This window comes from Ascaphus truei, chromosome 1 (genome assembly GCF_040206685.1).
Source record: "Ascaphus truei isolate aAscTru1 chromosome 1, aAscTru1.hap1, whole genome shotgun sequence".
Classification (NCBI taxonomy): Eukaryota; Metazoa; Chordata; class Amphibia; order Anura; family Ascaphidae; genus Ascaphus; species Ascaphus truei.
The window spans coordinates 505,768,837-505,791,804 of record NC_134483.1 but is presented as its reverse complement, the minus strand read 5'-3'; the positions used below and the strand labels follow the sequence as shown (position 1 = coordinate 505,791,804).

Sequence of the window (22,968 nt, the reverse complement as noted above, 5' to 3'; positions counted from 1 at the left end):
CTTCAATTGTAAGGGCTCCTCACGTCTATGGTGGGAAGTTACTATCCGCCACAATTATTTAAGGTCCAATTTAATCCTGTGAGGCCTGAGGGTTTACCTCAGTCCATCTAACCATATCCAAGATGAAGAATTCTTTAAAAGTCGGGATGCAGTACTAATTAAAGGTTCACGCGATGATTATAAGGCCTCTTACTAATGGCTCTATCTATTTTCTGTTTAGATCTATAAAGTCTCTTAGCAAAACATGCTACATCTTAATTCTGGTACCGACTTAAATTACACAATCATATAAACATTTTTGAAAGAACATTTACCCAACCTGGAAAGAAACACATAACTGTTCATAATATAGAACCTGTCTAGGCCAGCGTACTCGAAACTCCCATATAGATAGTCCTCTACACCAGGGGGGCGCAAACTTTTTTCCCTGCGCCCCCCTGCCGGCGGTCTCCTCTCTTCCGCGCCCCCCCTAACCACCATTGACCCGCCCTCCGGCGTCATGACGTCACGTTGCCATAGCAACGTGACGTCACATGACCTCGCGGCGTCATTTTGACGCCGCGTTGCCATCGCGACGCAAGAAGGAAGCTGCCGGAGTCACGGGTAAGTATGATTTACAGAGGCCCTGCAGCTCCCCGGGCACTTAATTTAAGTGCCTTCGGGAAGCGCGCGGGGCCTCTGTAAACCCCGCGCCCCCCCACCGGCAGTCTCGCGCCCCCCCTGGGGGTCGCGCCCCACAGTTTGCGCACCGCTGCTCTACACCACGAATATATTCAGACCCAGCTCCCTATGACCTGGACAGTCCGATTTTTGGTCTTATCATTGGTCACAGTTTAAGTGCCGCTCTGGATTTCAACTTTACATTGTCCTGTTATTTCTGCTTTTTCTCTCCGAGTCTGGGTCTGTCCACATTCAGGTGGTTTCCACTGTGGGGCTCGCTCCTCTTCTTTCTCCCATCAAAGGCATTCCTACCGCTCTGTCTCCTGGGCTGTTATCCTTGGTCATTTGTGGGCCCCATCTCCTCTATCCTCCGGATGGTTCCATACAGGATGGGGCTCTTCTAAGCCCACTTTGGTCTAACCCGCCTAGAGTGGCTCTCATTGTCTCAGTCCTCTATCCGGCGGTTTCTTCAGACTCAGGCCTACTTCATGCAGGAAGCGTTCAACCTTTTTAGGATAGCACATGGAGTGCTGTTTACCATTCCTCTTGACAATTAACTGAAAGGGGAATCAACAGCATTACCGGATCCCTCTTTTGCCAATGGTGAGCGGTCAAAGTTCTCATCTTCTGGAGATTGTTATGCATGAGAGATCATTAAACATTTTAATTTGGGAGTTTTGAAATGTGATGTCCCCGCTGTTTCTACATGCTGTTTCTTTCCTTTGTCTTGTAGTGGTGCAATTTAATAATAATGTCTCTTGACTTGTCCAGGTTCACCAATTTTTGACCTAGAGCACAGTGAGCTCTGTCCATTTCCATGTATTTCTCCTCACAGTCAGGTTCTAGGAATGTAAAGATTATTTTAAGATAGTTCTACAAGTCAGTTGAGGGGATATTCTCGGGGACATTTCTGATTTGTAGATTCTGTCACCTCTCCAGGTTCTCAATATCTTCAAAGTTTTCTTTTAAAATGTTGACTTCTTCAATCTGACTAAATACTTCATCATCTGTGTTGCCTTGTATCTGTAAGGACTCCATTTTCTGCTCCAACATGGGATAATGAGGCTAACTATGCTTTGAACTCCATAACTGCTTTATTTCGTTCAGTTTGAAATGATCTTTTAATCTCTCTTAAGGCCCATTGTAATAATTATTGGTTCTCTTCTTCCTAGGTCACCCTCAAGCGCCTTGTGGCATTTGTTCCCTGAAGTGCTGCTATCTGAAGAAGTGGGAGACCTCTTGGGCCGTGTTTTTCTTGGTTTTGGGGCCATTCGGAGGCCTCTCTTTCCTTTATAGATGTCCATCTCCTTCATCGTCTCCCGAACGGCCCCCTTTCAATGAGTTTTAATATACTGATCATCCTTTGATTTCTATAGCAGGTTTCAGCACACTTCCCTAGAAGTGCTAGATATTTTCAACACTTTCCTACAGTATTTGTATAATTGGTTACCAATATTCCCAGCCGTTAATGTTACCTTAGTAATATCAGGATACATTGTAGCTGCTTAGATACACTGACTGAAGGATTGATTGAAACTGGAAGGCAGGGGGAGAGACAAGCAAGAGGTAATGGACTAGACAGAATACATAGGAATGGGGAAATAGTTATGGTCAGGGAGGTGGAGTGTAGGGAATTGGGAGTTTGGCAAGCAGGTAGGCACCCATATTAAATACAGATAAGTAGATTTCTAAAGACTAAAATCCATGTGAGTAGAAATCTAGGAGCAGATAAGCTACCAATAGCACCGACTGGTGGCAACCTTAACTAAGCTTGCTAATGCAAAAAGCATGGCAGATAAAATTGGGGAACATTAAATAATAGCCAGAAATTAGCAATACGATAACATAGACATTACTGATACATGGTGGGATGAAACTCAGGACTTTGCAGTTAATTTAGAGGGTTATTAGAGGGGAAGTATCGAACAAAATGAAGAGGTGGTGGAGTATCTTTAAATATTAAAACAAATCGAAACCTAAAACCTAAAGGGAAGATGTTTATGAAATTGATGGAATGATGGATTGATGGAAAAAAATGTTTGTAGGGATATGCTATAAACCACAACATATCTGTGTGATTGAGGAAGCTACGCTTCTTTTTTAAATGGAGTAGGTCATGTTTTAACAACGGGTGATTTTAATTATCCAGATATCGACCAGAGCAATGAAATTAGAAGTACAACTCTAGTAATCAGGTTTTTGTATGTACAAAAAGACAATTACATGTCTCAAATCATTGAGAAGCCAACTAGGAGAGCGGAATTACTGAACTTGGTAATATCAAACAATGTGAAGTAATAACAAATATTCAAGAAAGGGAACATGGTCTCGTGAAATAAACTACAGTATAAAAAAACGTATTATATAAGATCAACAAAGACTACTAATTTTAGAAAGACTAATGAAGAGTCTACAAAGAATACATTGGGATAAAATTATTGCAGAAAAATATACGGAAGTCAAATGGGCAGTCTTTAAAACATTGTTAGATAAGCACACTTATCAGTGTACATATCTGGGTAATAAATATAAAGGAAAAAAGGTTAAACCAATGTGGCTAAATAAGAAGGTAGGGGAGGAAATGGAAAAGAAGAGGCAGGCTTTTATTGTCTTAAAGTCAGAAGGGACGGAGTCATCGTATCAGAATTATAAGGCAAGGAACAAAAGTTGCAAAAGGGCAATCTGATTAGAGAATATACAGTAGGATCCTTTCAGTGGGAAATGGGCAGCAAATTATTAGAGATATGGAGAAGGCTGTCAGGCTTGTTGCTTTGGGCTTTAATTAGTGAGGTAGATCCCAGTGGCAGGAGCTAGACAGACCTGGCAGTACACAGTGAGAAGTATAGTATCAGAAAGATAGAGTGGTCAGACAGGCAAGGGTAAAGGCATGTAGCATGCAGGTAGATTGGTCAGTCAGGCACAGGTCAAAACAGGCAGGTCTCTGGAAGCAGGCACAGTAGCAAAAACAAAAAAGTTTATCTGCAAATGACAAAAGGGAAGGGCTTCCCTTAAGTACAGTAGGACAGGAGTGCGCAAGCTGGGGGCACACCCGCCAGGGGGGGGCGTGAGATTTTTATGGGGGGGCACGGGTGGTTGCAGTGGCCCTGCGCTCTTCCCCAAGGCATTAAAATTAAATGCTGGGGGATCACATGTGGCCTCTGGAACCTAAACTTACCTTGCTTCAGCCGGCGTCAGGAAGTGTCTCCATGGCAACACAGCATCATTTGACACCACGGGGTCATGCGGCATGATGTCACACACGCATTGCCATAGCAACACGGCATCAAATGACACTGTGGGTCACGTGACCTGACATCACATGACCCTGCGCACCATTTAACACCACACAGAGCAAAGTGGGGGGCGCGAGCACCGGAGGACAAGAGGCAGAGGGGTGCAGGGGCAAAGGTTTGCGCACCCCTGCAGTTGGAAACAACAGCAGCAGCACAAAGGCAAACTGAGTCCATGGAACTGTCCAAGTGCTGATCTGGCTCACTGCCTTTGCCTCAGGATTTATCAAGGAGAAGTCTATTGCAACAGGAGGAAGCCACAACCTCTATATTAACAAAACTTTTGTTAACAGAGGAAGAAGTGTAGAGGCAGCTTAATAAAATGAAAGTAAATAATGGCATGGACCATGAACAGAAAGGAGGGGGGGGTGAAGCGCGCTCAGCCTCAATAAGTAACAAGTGGAGGGTGCACTAGGGAAGCAAAATTCTACAATAGCAAAAAAGCTCAAACTCCTACCCTTTAAGAAAAAGGAGTAGGGGAGGAGAAAAGGGGTCCCTAGTAGCATGCACTCAACAGCCACAAGAAATATTAAATTATAGCAATACAGAAGTCAGGTATCTATACAAATGGAGAAGGTCCCTGACAAACGGTAAGTATAATGAATAGCTTAAAAATACTTTATTACATTCTTGGACCAATATAAAATAAAAGGGACACTAACAATACATCCTTGTACTACAGTATATATAACAGGGAATCCTAAAGTAACAAAACCTCCCGGTGAGGCTGTATACAATTACTAGTGGATGTATCTAAAACTAAGCCCTAATCCAAAACATGTAGCCACTGCAAAGATAACCAGAGAGAAGGTACTCTTAATCACAATGCTGCTAATGTGAACGCTACAATGAAAGCTGGAAAGGGAGTAGGAAGTCACACCAAAAATTGTTTGGCAAAAATAACTCGGTGAATCCAAAGGGATAGACACATAAGTCTCATATAAATTGTAGAGTAAGCATCAGGGCAGTCCTTGGAATGAAGAACAACGCTAATATACCCACAGGAAAAGAAAATAATGACCTAATGATCCCTATCATCTATGGCCACGAGAAAGGACAGGCAGGTTGCTGATTATAGCTAGTCAGCCCTAATGTAGAATTAAACTATTTGGAGCAGTGTGTCACTATGCTCAACTGCAGCTAATCCCTACAATATCAGGTGTGTAGAGTGTGACTAATATTGGTAGAGACAACAACGAAAATCTCCCTATCCCTACCTACTCTAGGAGATAAAAGCAGTGTCTCATGATCTAAAGAAAAGTGTGACTCCGCTTCAATGTATCCTTGCGTACATGGATACAATGTAGTACAACTCAGCATATAAAAATGGCACAGCAACCAGCAAATAAAAACCGGCTTTGTCCCATGTACTGCTGCGGCACAGTTTATTCGAGCATTTGCCCGTTCTGTGCCGCAGCAGTAGCCTGGCGCGCGCCCGAGTGTGACGGGCGCACGCCGAAGCAGCGGAAGAGCGCCCTCCGATCGGGGCGCTCTCCCTACCGCTGCCGGGTCCGCCGGGTCCCCCGGAACCCCCTGCCGCTGTCCCGCGATCGCGGGACACCAGGGCTCCCTCGGGGAGCCCCTGGACACGCGTGCAGGGGGCGCACGCTCCCGATGACGCGTGACCGCGCGTCTATGACGCGCGGCACGCCGAGGGGCGGCCACTAGCAAGCCGGGAGATTTCCCGGCTTGCGGTACCGACCACACTTCAATAAAGTGTGTCGGTAGTGTATTTGATGCCGCGGGGTCATGCGGCGTGATGTCACATGCGCATTGCCATAGCAACACAGCGTCAAATGATGCTGCGGGTCACGTGACCTGACGTCACATGACCCTGCGCGTCATTTGACGCCACACAGCGAAGGGCGGGGGGGAGGTCACAAGCACCGGAGGACAAGAGGCAGTGTTGCACATGGGCAAAAGTTTGCACACACCCCTGCAGATGAAAGCAACAGCAGCAGCACAATGGCAAACTGAGTCCATGGAACTGTCCAGGTGCTGATCTGGCTCACTGCCTTTGCCTCAGGATTTATCAAGGAGAAGTCTATTGCAACAGGAGGAAGCCACAACCTCTATATTAACAAAATGTTTGGTTAACAGAGGAAGAAGTGTAGAGGCGGCTTAATAAAATGAAAGTAAATAAAACACCTGGCCCCAATGGCATGCACCCAAGGATTCTTAAGGAGCTAAGTTCATTAATAGCCAAACCATTATATTTAATATTCAAGAACTCAATTTCCACAGGCTTAGTACCTTAAAATTGGTGTAAAGCAGACTGGTACCTATATTTAAAAAGGAAGCTAGATGACAACAAGGGAATTACAGACCTCGTAAGACTGACATCAATAGTGGGGATGCAACTTGAAGGCTTTGTAAGGAATAATATTTAGGAGTACCTAATATATAAAACAATACTGTAATTAGTAACAGTCAGCATGAATTTATGAAGGACATGCCAACCTAACCTTATTAGTTTATTTGAAGATGAAAGCAGGAATTTAGACTAGGGAAATGTAGTTAATGTGGTCTACTTAGATTTTGCAAGAGGTTAGTGTACAAAATAAAGGCAATTGGTCTGGGTAAAAGTATTTGCATCCAGATTAAAAACTAGTTGAAGGATAGACCACAGGGAGTTATCATAAATTCAATCTTTTCAGGCTGGGCTAAAGTTGTAAGCAGAGTTCCTCAAGGTATAGTACCGGGGCCACTGATTTTTAATATGTACATTAATGTACTTGAGGTTGACATAGAGAGCAAAGTCTCCATCTTTGCTGATGACACTACATTGTGTAAGGTAGTAGAATCAGAGCAGGATGTAATTTCTCCCAGAAGGACTTGGAGAGACTGGAGACTTGGGCAGGTAAATGGCAGATGATGTTTAATACAGATCAATGTAAGGTTAGGCATTTAGGAAGCAAGAATAAACAGACTACTTACAAATAACATGGGACAAAAATTAGGTCAATTATTGATGGAGAAGGATTTAAGAGTGCTTGTAAAGAGCAGACATACCAATAATGCTAAATGTCAGGTGGCAACTGCAAAGGCAAATAAGATATTATCTTGCATAAAATGGGGAATGGATGGAACAGAAGAAAGCATAATTTCCTCACTGTATAAATCCTTTGCAAGACCACACCTTGAATATGGAGTACAGATTTTGGTACCAGTCCATAAAAAAGACATTATGGAACTAGAAATAAGTACATAGAAGAGCCACCAAATTAATAAAATTGATTGATAATCTAATTTATCAGGAGAGCTAGCGAAATTAGATTTGTTTACATTAAAAAAAGTAGTGTCAGACGTCTATGTATTTCTGTACTGTGTCGTTTTGTATCCCCGTCAGTTTTTCCATAAGACAGATCCTCCATAATCTCGCTTTTACAGCGTGTATGGCCGGCTGCTGTTCCTGTTTCCAGGCTTTGGCTATTTCGCATCTGGCAGCTGTATATATGTGTGTCAGGAGTTTGTCGTCAGTTTTTTCTATGTTTTCAATTGGTCTGCATAGCAGTACCTTCCAGGGTCTAGGGGGAAGTCATACCCAAGAATTGTCTGCGCCATATCATGTGTGGCCCTCCATAGCTTTGTTACCTTTGTATCCCACTCCCCACTTTTCTTAACAAAACAAAAAAAAAACAAATAAAGAATAAGTTGAAAAAAAAAAAAAAGTAGTGTCTAAGAGGGGATATGATAACTATATACAAATATATTTGGGGTCAATACAAGAAGATTTAAAAAGAACCATTCATCCCAAGGGCAGTACAAATGATACAGGGTCATCTCTTAAGGTTGGAGGAAAGGAGATTTCACCAGCAACAAAGGAAAGGGTTATTTACAGTAAGGGCAGTTAAAATGTGGGGTTCATTACCCATGGAGACTGTGATGGCAAATACAATAGATATCTTTAAGAAAGGATTAGACATATTTTTAGAAAGGAAATATATACAGGGAAATACCAAATAAGTAAACATGGGAAGGATGTTGATCTAGGGAGAAATCTAATTGCCATTACTGGAGTTATTAAGGAATTTATTTTTCTTTCTTATGAGACAGCATTGGACAATGTTTCCCTGGGTTTTTTTGTTTGCCTTCCTCTGGATCAATATACTGTAAGTATGCATATAAGGTAAGTAACTGTCATCTAAACTTAACATAGATTGAACTCAATAGACATATGTATTTTTTCAATCTCATCTACTATGTGTTATATATATATATATGTAACACCCCTTCTCTCCTCGGGAGATATGCGTACTATGGGTGTTATGGTGCTATCTGTTAGGCTTATAAGAGCCTTAAGCCTCCGCAGTTGGGGAACCTGGAGTAGCTGGTGCAGCGCTTCCACCTGTGAGGACCCATGCGTTGTGGGTTAGGCCCTCAAAGGAACCGGTATACCTCCAATAACCACAATCACAACAAAGTGCATACAACCTATTTACTATGGTCCCATAGTCTCAGCAATACAGTATACACAATCACAATAACCATCTCCCAAAGTACTGTGAGGGTACCCTTGGCACCTAAAACCCAATGATCCATCCAAACAGTCCCATCCAGATATATGTGAGGGCAGTGCTACCCTCCCGGTGTGGTGTTGGTGCACGTGGTGGTACCTTCCTGGCTGGCTCGAGTACACCAGGGGATTTGTAGAAAGGCGGCAAGCGTGGCCTCAGGATGCAGGGCCTACAACACAATCCCCTTCTCACCTTACGTCTGGTAGCACAGCGCGAGTGATTCCACCAGGCCTGGGGAATCCTCCACTGCGGTCCCATCTGCTCTGCTGAGTCGTCGATATACTAAGAGGTGAGTCCCTTACTATGGGCCGACCCTACAATACATTCACTATTGTGTAGGGGATTGTAACAGGGGAGTTATCCCTGTTCAGGTAATGTACCTCTAATCCAGCAGTGTGGTGGTTAACTGCTGGTAGTCAATTAACAAACACCACCTGCCTGATTAGATGGCTTAGAAAAGCCTGTCTTTTGAGACAGGAAGTGAGACTCCTTAGCTCACACCTGAGCTGAACTTGGAGACACTTGTCTTGAGCCCTGCCAGAAGAAACAGCAGAGCTGCTTTCAAGACACAGGGGAAACTTCTAAACCTGAATGCTGACAAACCCTGAAGAAAAGTTAGCAACCAGGGACAGAGAAGATTTTCCCTCCAAACCACAAGGAACAGATAAGACTTTCATTTATAAAACATTTTTATATCTGTTCATTTCATGCTATATGTTTGGGGCTGGGAGACATGCTTATCTAAGGGAGTTGTGAACTGCATAGTATTTCACTAGAAATACTCCCAAGTGAATAGAAGCTTTGTTTACCCCTTGTTTGGATGGTTTCCTGATATTAAGGAAACAGGCGCAATAAAAGGCTTATTTAATTTCACTATAATCAGTCTCCCTTGCATACCTCTGTTAGCGTCCACCTACATATGGTGTCCGAAGTGGGACGAGAGATGGCCTTTGAAGTTAGAAAGGACCGAAGATTTTTTCTGTGAATTTTTTTTTATGCTTTTTTGCCTACAAACAGTCTGAGCAACTTAAAAAAAAATAAAAAATCGTGCAGCAGAGATCAGAGTTAAAGTGATACACACTACTGCACTGAAACTTACAAAACCACAGATGGACTCTTTTCCCCAATCCCAAGAGGAGAGAGAGAGAGAGAGACTGCTGAAGCAGGTAAAACCTTATTTGCCTATCACACTAAAGTGTAATATGGTCATTGAAATAGGGGGTTTGCCTTCCAGCCATAGTCAGGGTTCAAGAAGTGAGTTAGCCCTTAAAGGGATAGGTGTTTGTTGTTTTCAAATGTTTAGCTGAAGCAGTGAATACAAATGGTGACCCATGAGCGGTACTGATTCTGCAAGTAAAGGCTGCCACACCGCATAGGACTACCAGTTGTGAATGGAGTATATGCATAAAAATGTGAAAATTGATGCAAGACTGTGCTGAAGCAGGGGAATTTTCAGTAAACAAGTGCTGAGGGTAAAATTGCCTACTAGAAAAAAGGAATTGCTGAACTGTGTAAAAGGTATCCCAAAGTGTGAAGAGTGAATGTCATAATACCCAAAGTTGATACTGAACTCAAGCAGAAAATCACATTATTTGGCTGAAGCAGAGAGATTGCAACCTAGCAAGTAAATGGTGTAAAGCAAACAGATGTTTTTACCTAGCAACTACATATTCAGCATACCTAATGAGAGATTAAACCTAGCAAGTAAATGGTGTAAAGCAAATAGACGTTTTTACCTAGCAACTGCACATCTTGTATACCTGATGAGAGAAAACGCATGCACAGTACTGCTGATATTGTAAAACTTACTCAAGAAAGAAAAAGTCTACAGAGATGCCTGTGAGAGCTACGACCTCTACAAGCAAAATATGCCCACCTGTAGGACTACCACGATTGGGGTTTCTAGCAAACACAGTGGCAACAGCTGCAATAGCACCTCCTGAGGTCAGGAAGAAAATTACACCTGATAGCCTAAAAATGGAGGACAAGATGCAGCATTCCTGTAATGAACCCTACCCCACGGAAGAGTGGCCCTTCCAGTCCAATAAAGAGGAAGACATCTCTTACGGGAACCCGAACCGAGTCACACCCACAAAACACCCCAAGAATGGTGGGGGTGCTTGAACTCGGCACGAACCGAAAAGACCGCTCCCTTTGATGACGAATATGATCAGCAGGAGAAAGAGCGGGAGCAGTGGATCACCAAATATTTCCATCAGCTATTACAGTTGCAAGAAAAGCCGGGTGGATCCAGTGACGCTGCTAAAATTTCAAATGAAGATGGAGACCCCAGTATCCCTGAAGGGACGGTGTCATCCAAAACAAAAAGGCGAAAAAAGAAAAAGAAAAGCGGTTCTTCATGTACCGTGGAAGGAACAGACACGTCCGCAGATCCTGTGGAGAAAAAGGGGGACCGAGATGCCCTGCAGCCTAGAGAAAATGAAGAATTCGTCCCGCGGATAATCGAATATCCAGAGGGCCCAAGGCAGAAGTTGTGTACCCCAAAGAAGTGTCTGTCCAGTGCCAACAGTGAGGAACCCTCAACCAGTCATCCCAGGGAAGCGGAGCCGGAACCAGTGAGTGACGATCCCTTGACCAGCCCTGAAGACGCCCTGAAAATTGCCAGGCGTGACTGTGATCTACTTCGAGAACAATTGAAACTTGAGAGAGAAGATAATGCTGAGTTACAGAAGACGGTGCTCGCAATGTACTCTGAATCTGGAACAGAATTGGACGATCTCAAGACTGAGCTAGATACTGCGAATGCTACTATTTCCGGCATGGATGAAAAGCAAAGTCAATCTGATAAAATGCTGATTAAGTTGAAGCGGAAGTATGAGGAGGCACTAAAGCAGATGACAGTCTTTCCGCAAGAGGTTCACACTCTTCGTGTAGAGCTGAATGCCTCACAACAGGAGGTCAACAATGTCCGGACAGAGGTGGACGTATCTCAGAAAGAGGTTCAGACACTCCGCAGAGCACTGGATGCCTCACATCATGAGACCAACAGCTGCCGCACAGATCTGGAAGTTTCCAGAAAGGAACTACACAGTCTCACTGAGGAGCTGGACATATCTAAATAAACTATTGTCAATCTTGATATAGATCTCAAAGTCTCTCAGAAGGAGCTTCAGACCCTCAACCTAGAGAAGGAAGTCTCATGCCAGGAGACTGTCATTCTCAAAGCAGATGTGCGTAAATGGAAGGAAGACTGCAAAGAGGCCCTGAATAGTACAGAGACTGAAAAAGGAGAAAATTCAAGATTAAAAAGAGAAAACTTAAAACTGAAAGAAGAAAATTTTCAGTTGACAGACGAAGTCAAGGAAAAGAATGAAAAGCTACACGAGCTTAAGGAAATAAATAGACTTTTGGAAGGTGAGAAGTTTGAAGCAGAGCACCGACTGCAGAACCAACTGCAAGGTCTGCGTACACACCTCGAGAAGGCCGAGGAGAAGCAGCGAATTCTGCAGGAAGAAAATCTGCAGGCTGTTAAAGAAATTCAAGTGCTGCAGGAACGTCTGATGACCCAGTATGTCCCTGCAAAGCAGCATGAGAAACTGAAGGCTACCCTGAGCGTCACCAAAGCATCGCTAGAGGCCAAGCTTAGAACCCAGGTGACCCGGCACAAAAGGGAGCACAAGAAGGTCCAGAAACTAAAACAAGTAACTGTTACCCGAGCAAAGAAATTCATAGTGCTTCACAATGCAATAAAAATGTGGAAGCAAGCTCAGAGAAAGCAAAGCGTGCAGATAAATTCCCTGAGAAGAGACTTGCAAGACGCACTCAAAAAACAGGGATCTCTCACGGATGAGATTACAGTCCTACAAGGACAAGTATTGACCCTGACTAAGCGTCAGTATCCCACAGCCTCAAAAAACCCATGAAGACAAGGGTATAGTGAGAGCTGGGAATACCGCTCATCTGAAAGACAAGGTTGCAAAATGTGAACCACCTAAACAAGCACTAGCAAAACCTTCAGCCACCCAACAGGCAACAAAAGAAGGTACACATGCTGAATCAAAACCAGAAGAATCCTTAGCTGATGAAGCTGAAAAGATGGGACATTCTCTGAAAGTGGGTGTGGAATTGCAACTTAACGCCAAAGAGGCTGAACTAGCAACCCCATTGAGTGGGAAAAGGGCAGAGAGACAGCTTCAAGAGCGGAAAACTCAAAGGGCTGTTTATAAACGCTCTGCAACTGCTGCCATACAGTATGCCTACAATGAGACGAGCACCCGACGCGAGGGAAATCTCATGACCGCGCACGTAGCAAAAAGACTATACTTAGAAAAAGTCCTCCTCAAGGGACTGAGGAGTGCTGATCTCAAGCACCTTCAGGAGGAGACAAGAATAAACTGGAGAAAGGGCTCCAATCCCAGCAGGACTGAGGATTCTCTTCCTCCATCCACTCTCATTCAAGTCACAGAGATATCTAGAATGAGAGTGGAAGGATGGGCTTTGGCCGTGGCAAGCCCGAGCTTCCCACAAACAGGGGAGGTATGTAACAGGGGAGTTATCCCTGTTCAGGTAATGTACCTCTAATCCAGCAGTGTGGTGGTTAACTGCTGTAGTCAATTAACAAACATCACCTGCCTGATTAGATGGCTTAGAAAAGCCTGTCTTTTGAGACTGGAAGTGAGACTCCTTAGCTCACACCTGAGCTGAACTTGGAGACACTTGTCTTGAGCCCTGCCAGAAGAAGCAGCAGAGCTGCTTTCAAGACACATGGTGTCAGGGTCGCCTAGACCTCCTGCCTAGCCATAGCTTCCTTGTCCACTGGGTGTGCTGCTGCTTTCTGTTGGCTCTGGGTTCCTCTGTCTGTCTGTCTGTCTGTCTTCTTGTTGCTCCTGTCTCTGTCCTTTATAGCTTGCTTCCTGTCTGTTGCTTTTGCCTTTGCTTCTAGTCAGACTCCTATGCACATGCCTGTCTTTGATTCCTGATCTGTTCCTTTACCTGTACCTGTATTATAGTCTGTTCACAGTAAAGGCCCTTGCTAGTAATCTGGCTTGTCCCTGTTTGTTCCTTGCTCCCCGGTCTCAGTCCTTGCTCCCTGGTCTCAGTCCCTGCTTCCCATTCTCCGTCCCTACTCCCGGACCTGTCCTGCCCCGCCTGTCCTGTTCCAGTCTCCTCGTTGCCAACCTCTGCTTGTTACCTGACTTCGCTACCTGCCACCTGCCTCGGACCCCTGCTTGTTACCTGACTTCGCTACCTGCCGCCTGCCTCGGACCCCTGCTTGTGACCCCTACTACGCTCGTGCTGTTCCGGCCACTGAGATCCTACCCGCCACAGGAGTCTCTCGTGACACAGGGGAAACTTCTAAACCTGAATGCTGATAAACCCTGAAGAAAAGGTAGCAACCAGGGACAGAGAAGATTTTCCCTCCAAACCACAAGGAACAGATAAGACTTTCATTTATAAGACTTTTTTATATCTGTTCATTTCATGCTATATGTTTGGGGCTGGGAGACATGCTTATCTAAGGGAGTTGTGAACTGCATAGTATTTCACTAGAAATACTCCCAAGTGAATAGAAGCTTTGTTTACCCCTTGTTTGGATGGTTTCCTGATATTAAGGTAACAGGCACAATAAAAGGCTTATTTAATTTCACTATAATCAGTCTCCCTTGCATACCTCTGTGAGCGTCCGCCTACAGGGATACTATCTGAGGCGTAGGGGAAATGGGTCTAGCCTAGTCCATGGGGGCTTGACTAGCTCCCCGGACACTACCTCTCCCATCGCCGGCTCCATCATGACTGACCACACCATCTCCAGTCAGCATAGGATATCCTGAATGACATGACCCCCTGCAACGCCAACCTCGAGATGGCTGCTGCCTTACACACAGTCAATATGTATGTGGCTGCGCCAACCACAACATGGCCAACACAGCTCACTAACCCCTTCCACGTGACGTGACCACTGTCAGGGAGGAGGCGATGGAGGGTACCCTGCTACACACGCACACGCGCACACACACACACACATATATAAAATTATTCCTGCCTGCTTGACCAGTCTATGATTCTGTGATAACATTAACAATCTTTGATACTATTTTCACACAACTACAGGTAACTTAATAGGAAAGACAACGATTCGAAGTAGCAGCGCAGCAGGGGTGGGGTCCAAATATGTGCCAACCGCGAGGTTTATTCAATTATATGCAGAGTGAATGACAAGCACTATTTTTCGGGGTGATACAACCTTCCTTTGTCAGGTGCATAAAAGAATGTGACCCACAATCTCTTTTATATACATGTATTATCTTCTGATTAAAAATAAATTGAGACTCAGATTGTTATATATATATATGTATATATATATATATATATATACAGGAATATTTACAGTTGCTATATATATATATATCAGTCTATCAGTACCATGTTAGCCGAGCTTCAATAATCAAAAAATAAATAGATGATACCGTTCTGTGGCTAACGAAATGCTTTTATTTGTGCGAGCTTTCGAGATACACTGATCTCTTCTTCCGGCGATGTTACAATGAATGAAGTAAGGATTACTTAAAAACAGTGTCTCTTGGAATGTTATCTGTGCTGGTCCTTCCCCCAATGTGGATGTGTTTTATGGCTAGAGGTGTCAAAGGGTTACTGAAAGCAAGTGAAGAAAGAGTGTGTATGTGTATCAGTGTGAATAAGAATGAATGGAGAGCCCACAGTATAAACAGTGCTCTACACAAGGTGTGTGTGGAGTGAGAGGGGATATAAATGGTGTGGGTGGGTGTGGAAATGTGAGAGTTTGTAGCACAACTAAAAGTGTGTGTGGTTACTATGTGGTCCCTATTGGTGTATAGGGATGGAAAAATAAGGAGTATAGGTATGTGTGAGAGACAGCTGTGTGTGCATACATATAGCACAGTATGTACAGACATGGCCTTTAGCGCTCATGGGAAGAGAGTTCGCTAGTGTCAGCAATGACTCATAAAATTTCGATCTCTGTTTAGGCCACTGCTAAGTGTCCCGAACAGTTGCATAAATTTGTATTCATGCAACCGTCTCTCTTTCGGGGTTTTAAGATTACCTTTGAGTATGGCAACCCTCAGATCGTTCATCTTATGGCCAGAGTCAGAGAAATGTTCGCCAACAGGACTGTCTCTTGTTCCGCGTGTGATGCTGTGGCGATGCAGGTTCATTCTCTTGTTTAGCCCCTGTCCTGTCTCACCTATGTAGTCGCATCCCCCTGGGCATTTCATGCACATGATGAGGTACACAACATTGCTGGAGGAACAGGTGAACCCTCCTCTGATTTTGTATTCCCGATTCTTGTGTGGTATTTGTATTGTGTATTGTGGACATATATATATATATATATATATATATATACACATGAAGGTCAGTCAGCACACTGCAGTAGAAAAGGTTATAATAGCAGATGCTAGTCCCATAGAGAATAAGTATGATACGAACCACGTGTATTTCATGTTGTGAATATAGATTTTTGGATTAACCCCGTGCGGTGTGCTGTCTCTTTACTGGTCTTTGGATTGGTTCGTATCATACTTATATATATATATATATATATATATATATATATATATATATATATATATATATACACAGTGGTTGACAAATCACCAAAAAATCTACTCGCCACCTAGTACCAAACGTGTGCTGCTTGGGCCAATATTTACTCGCCCGGGGGTTAAATCCACTCGCCCCGGGGTGAGCAAATGTATAGGTTTGTCGAACACTGTATATATATATATATATATATATATATATATATACTAAACCTATGGATAAAAATGATACCCTGTTGTCCTCAAGTTTTCATCCATATGGCACTTAGAAGGGGTTAACTCAGAGTCAGCTATGAAGGGTAAAACGAACTGTGTCGAATGAAGTTCTATATGGAAATAGAGCAACTCAGCGGTACAAACGTTTGTAGATTGGCGATATAACTTGTAAAATGAAAAATTAGAAGAAAGAGCCAGTTAAAAACTACCAGAAATAGGGCGTATTCAAAACACCTGCCATTTGCTTCTACTATAATACTAGATCTAGATAGGTAAGAAAAACAATACAGAAATATTGGCCATTAATACAAAATGATCAAATTTATGCACATGAGTTGCCTTTATTTTCATATAAGCGGAGTAAGAACATCATTTTTATTTTTAAACCACAGTACATTTCCATGTCACCATTGTATGCATTGTAATAACATAATTAGGAAGGGGTATGATCACACATCCCTCTAGAGGAATTTGTGATAATCAAAATGTAATCTACTTTTAAAGTGCTTTTGGCTATGTTGGACAGACATATAGGCAAATCAAAATTACACTTTCAGAACATAAAGCAACAATGATGACCCACATAATAGAAGGAAAAGAAAACTCCTGTAGGAAACATTTTTACGTAAAGAAACATTCTTTAAGATTAAGTGGCAAATACATGAGGTGGTGAATTTACCTGCAGGAGGAGGAAATATGAGTAAGCTTTTGCTTATGAGAAAGGTGTATTGGATTGAAACATTAGAAACAATGTAGTTACATGCCCTCAATGAGGAGATGAAGTATAAGTGTTTCCTGTAGATGTATATTTTTCTGCTTTTGCTCCATGTCTCTATTTTAGATTTAAAGTTGCTCCACAGCCCATTTGGATCCTGTCATGAAGGCAATCTGAGCGGTGTGCTCTGAGTCTGTGCCAGAGACACCCGGTAGAGCAGGGCCGCCAACATATTTCCTCCCCCCGTGTCGGTGGCGCCACCCCTATGTCAGTAGCCTTGTGAGCTCTCCCCTTGCACACTTGTATTTTTCTCCACCACCTGTCCCTTACTCTTTCCACTTCTCTTCCTCACTCACTCTCCACCTCCCTCTCTTACACCCAATCTCCCACCCAATCTCCAACCCAACTACTAACCCCCCAGATACAATTACCAGTACTTCCCTCCCAGATACAATTACCACTATTACCCCCAGATACAATTACCACCTCCCCAGTTACAATTACCAACCCCCTCAGATACAATTACCAGTACTTCCCTCCCAGATACAATTATCACTACTATCCCCAGATACAATTACCACCTCCCCAGTTACAATTACCAACCCCCTCAGATACAATTACCAGTACTTCTCTCCCAGATACAATTATCACTACTACCCCCAGATACAATTACCATCACTACCCCTCCAGATACAATTACCACCTCCCAAGTTACAATTACCAACCCCCCCAGATACAATTACCACCTCCACAAATTACCACCACCTCCACAAATACAATTACCACTTAGCTCTGGTTACGACCGGGGACCCCCTGCTCTCTCGAGGTGCTGCCGCCTCTTTCCACACCAGGCCTGTCTCTCTCTCCTGCCGGTGCACACCAGAAGCTCGGCCTGACTTCTGGGGAGAGCCGGAAGCGCAGAGGCAGCAACCACAGGCCCGTAAGCTGAGCCCGGCCTCTGGTTTGCTGCTGCTTGGCCCCGACTCTCCCCAGCTGCTGCCTCCTTTTCCCATGCCGTCCTCTCTCTCCCGCCAGTGTGTGCCGGAAGCTGAGTGCACCCAGAAGTCAGGCCTAACTTCCGGTGCTCTTTGGCAGCAGAGGATGGCGTGGGAAAAGAAGGTGGCAGCTGGGGAGAGCCGAGGCCTGACAGCAGCAACTAGAGGCCCGGCAGCTGGACGCAGAAGTTGACGGTCGGCCGGGCTCCGCACAGCCACCAGGCCCGGGACACTTTTCCCAGCTCTCCCTCCATCGGTGGCCCTGCAAAGGAGGATCGGAGAGCCTTGGGGAGTGGGAAATTTCAACCTGCTTTGTGCTATGAGACTGTAGATGCCGTTAATTACACCAGAGATGTAGACGGTCCGTATCTCATCGGAGAGTGGAAACAAGCCCTGAGTAAGCCTTTGAACTGGCACTCGGCACATAGTCAGCTAGGGTTCCACCGTATACCCCATTTTTGTTAATATAGCTGTGATTGTGTGTTTTGTGTGTCCGGCTGGAATAAAAATTATTTATTGAACTGCTTTGACCTGTCTGGTGCCTTCACCCCTATTTAAGTTCTGGTGTTCAACGGCAGATGTATTATACTATTTCTGATAAATGATGAATCTGTAGAGTCCCTTACTATTGAAGTTAGCTCAGTTTTCTACTATTTTGTTGTTATGAAATTAAGCGATGTAACGTCTCTGCCTCTTGTGACTTTCTTGATTTTAAAATGATATCCTAGAGTTACCATTTTTTTGCTTTTTTTAGAATGAATTAAATGTGTAGATATATAAATTAACTTTTTGATATACACGATGTGGGAGATAACATAAACTAGGTCAGCAATGTGTTAATCACAGGTCTAGCGATGTGCGTGAGATAGATCAGGATGTTTGTATTATGTAATCACCTTGTTTCACACCCATTTATTGATTTGTTAATCATAAGATAATACTTGTATATACAGTAAAGACGATTGCGGGTCACACACTTTTATGCACCTGACGAAGGAAGATTGTATCCTCCCGAAATATTCTCTCTTTGATAAAGCGCCTGGTGCGCGAAAAGCGTAAGAGGATTTTTTTGGTACAAAACAGCCATGTTGTGAAGTACTTTAGTACAGAATAAACACCTACCTTTTTGCTGGCATCTCAGTCTGGTTCCCTTTTTGTTTATGGACTTTGCTGGGCTTTCCAGAGCCTGTTCGTTGGGGCTCTACACTTCCCCCCAAAATATAGTGCTGCTCATTTACTCTGCACAGTATATGATAGAATAACCTGTGCGCTTTGAGCATATTTGGACACCACTCCTGCTGTGCTGCTACTTTGAATCTTTGTCTTGTGAGTAGCTGAAAGCAGCTGATTGCAGGAACTGCACTATGTAGTGATAGTTCTGTGAGAGAACATTGAGTGGCTGGTGGATACTTTTGGCATATATGAGAGTGCTGTTCAACACTGATTGCTGTGAACCTAATAAACAAAACATACATGGTTCAAATGCTTTAATACAGCATTTGCTTGTTAAATAAAAGTTATCACACTACCTGGGTTTTTTTCCTTTCTTTTCATTTTTAAGATAACTCACTAAATACAAAGGAAATTTGCACCATATTTTCTCTTTCCTGTTCCCTTCGGTCTCTTTACCTTCACCTCCTAAAGACTTCGTAGACGTGACATTTATGTTACGGAATTCTTTTCTGCTGTTTGTTTTCTTAATACGTAGTTACAAGTAATCCCGCAATTCCCAATCATTCTTTGTTTATTCTCATCTTTCTTTGTTGCTTTAACGTTTTTATTATACCCTCCAAGCTCTCCTTCAATGCACTTTGTAATCCATCGCGTGGCTCTCTAGCGCTAAAGGGGATATAATTCTAAATATAAATAACTAGACAAGCAATACCTTGGTATCTTTGCTGTAGGCAAGCAACTTGTCCTCTTCTTTGGGATGAAAAATCAGGGTCTCCACGGAGAAAGTAATAAGGTATTTCTGAAAGGTTGCTCCTTCATCACTGCTTGTGTATAGGCATTGTTCCGTAACTGAAGAACTCACAAGAATTATCTATAAAAATAAAAAATGAACATAATTAGGTAATGGCTTTTGATTAGCAATGTGAAACAATTGATGTAATAGTGTTAGAAAATTGGATAATTGACTAAGATGTGACTATTTTACAATTAACCAATATTATTATATTGAGCAGGGACCACTTAGTGTACTTGAGGGCTGTATACTGTACATGATGATAACATTTCTAAGAGTTTCATTTTCTGTTCATACAGTATAGAATATTTGCATCTGATTCTTGCAAATTGTGATTTATTGCACCTAGTGAATTTACTTTGTTAAATTCCTTTAAATGTGAGCTAAATATGATACGTAATGAACAGGAAATGTAAAAGATATTGGAAACATATGACATCCTACTCCTGCCCTATGTGCATCAGTAGTAGAGATTTCTAAATGTCTTTGAAATTAAATCTATGAAGAGGTACAGTATCATGTCTGGCAAAGTTATTACAAATGACAACAAATCTTAGCATATATGTAAAGTCTTAAAACTTTTCACACTTGTATGCCAGTTCGTTAAGCAACCTATCTTTCATGCCAATATGGAGCTGGCAGTTTAATTACTTTGAAAGAGGAAAAACTTTACAGCAAGAATCCCATTATACTGGTGACATCAAGTGACTCATTCTTTGCCTCCTCCTAAGAGCTTACACCTATTCCTTACACTGCTTTCACATTCATGTGGTACTAAACCAACAAGTACAGTTCAGTATCTTGATAGATTTGCTTTAAGATACACACACCACATAAATGCCTTTTAGCCATATTGTGCCACCGTATGTTCAGTCTCTATGCTTAAAAATAATAATATTAATATTATGCATTTTCACAGGACCGAGCTGCAAATTTTACACACTGTTACAATATATCCAAATGCAGTCAAAGGCAGGAGCCTTCGAAAAACTTCTGCCAGTATAAAATCTGCTATTATTTTCACTATTATGGTACACACCTATCAATATATCACTCCTCCTGTTGATTATAGGAAGAGATGTCTAGGTGTCATACATGACTTCTTTATACCACACATCCAGTGCTAATTCCTGTCACTTCCATCTCTTAGGCCTCGTCCAGGGTGGAAACAGGCGCGCTGGCGCTCAGCGCTGCACCCTGCTCGGCCGTGCTTTCCTGGCTAGCTAGTTGCTGGCGCGTCTGGTGGCGCGGCCCGACATTAGGGAGCTGGATCGCTCTCATGTGGCGAACCGCTCACGTGACGTGCTTGCGAGCAGCAAAATCAATTTTGCTTGCTCGGCAAGCGGCTGAGCGCCGAGCAGGTGCGCCCGCCCACTCACGCTGGCCACGTGCATTGTCGCAACGTGTCTCGCGTGAGCGTGCGCGCCCGCTCAGAGCCACCCTGGACGAGGCCTAAGACATTGCTAATATACACCCTTTTCTCACCACGCAATCCACCAAAATGTTAAATGTATGCACTTTTCAAATCCTGACTAAACTACTGTAACCTACACTTCGTTATTCCCCTGTCTTTCTACTATCCCTCCTCCAGTCCATAATAAAAGTTACTGTCAGGCTCATCTATTTCACCAACCTTTCTAGGTCTGCTGCTTCACTGTTCAAATCCATATACTTGCAACCAATACCAAGCCGAAGTAAATTCAAGGTTCTGCTTCTCCCATACAAAGCTTCCTAAGTACTCTCCCACATGCAGGAGCGGTTTTAGCATTTTGCCACCCATAGGCCGCCATAGGCACTTACCCTTTTGCCACCCTGGCCACCTCCTCTTGCAGCCCCAACAATGTTGCGTGGCGACATGTTTCCATGACAATAGAATGCCATGTGAAATTACGTTGTCATGGCAATGCTTCGCCACGTGATGTGGTGTAATTTGACGCCATGATACTGCAGAAGGAGGAGGTGAATGCTGCAGGAGGAGGTAAGCGACCTTTATAGAGGCCCCACGCTCTCCCCTGGTAATCAGTTGAATTGTGGGAAAGAGTGGGGCCTCTGTAACGGCAGTGTTGCCACCCCTGAAATTTGTCGCCTTTCTTAAATTTGCCGCCCTAGGCCCAGTAGACCTATGCCTAAATATGGGCCTGCCCACTTGCAGTCTGCTCATTCCCTAAGGCTCTCCTCCATTACTTCCTCACATTCCCGCCTCTAAGACATCTCCAGGGCTGCACCCAAACGGTGAACTCCTTACCTCACATTATTAGACTCTCACACATTCATACTGTACTTTGAAAAGTTCCTGCAATACTCACCTTTTTAATGCACTCTCCTTACAAGCCTATGTTTATCACCATGCGGAGTGGCATACCCTTGTTTCATTAATCTTCCATTCCTTTTAGATTGTAATCTTCTCTCATTAGGGGCTGCATTACCTATTGTTTCATCATGTTTTAAGTTGCATATATAACGGTGTTTCCCCCACCCAGTGGGAGATTTGGCCATTACTGATCGTGTGGTGCATGCTACCTGCTGGTAACAGGAGGGCTGAGTCATCCGCCGATGGTAGTGGGGACACAGGACTAGGCTTCTGGGGTTCATACCCTACATATGTCTTTAGTAGTGCAGCGCCTCCATCTGCCATAGGCTCCAGGAACTGAAGGTGATCTCCCACGGTAGAACAATTACCTCTCCCCCCAGTAAGGTCACACACCAGGCAGGAGGTTTATGCAAACAGGAACGGTTCTGTACAGCACAGCAACAATGGCAGGATTCTGCCCAATGCAGCCGCACAGCTAACACTGAAGATGGTCCCTGGACCGTCACTAAAGCCCAAGGGCCAAGGGCACCAGCAGCCATCCTAGCTCTTCCCCACCCCTCTAACAGGGGCAGAGGTATGGTCCACACTCTCCCCCAATGGGAAGAGGACTAGAGTAGGCCCAATATTCAGCCTCTCTAATGTGTGACCTGCCTTTCTCAGTGGGGGAAGTTACAACTAACAAATTTCGGACGGTACTGCCCTTAAGTACAGCCAGGAGGAGGGCACCAGGTCTGGCTCATGATTGGTCATGCCCAGG

General features: G+C 43.7%; 1 protein-coding gene across 2 annotated transcripts in view; it reads right to left on the bottom strand.

Moving 5' to 3' along the window:
- SORCS2 (sortilin related VPS10 domain containing receptor 2) overlaps positions 1 to 22,968 on the bottom strand; it is a 639,263-nt gene that overhangs the window by 213,472 nt on the left and 402,823 nt on the right. For both annotated transcript variants that reach the window (XM_075569815.1, XM_075569821.1), the window contains exon 3: positions 19,820 to 19,978. In XM_075569815.1, coding sequence (XP_075425930.1) covers positions 19,820 to 19,978 — 159 coding nt within the window. The remainder of the gene's footprint in view (positions 1 to 19,819; positions 19,979 to 22,968) is intronic.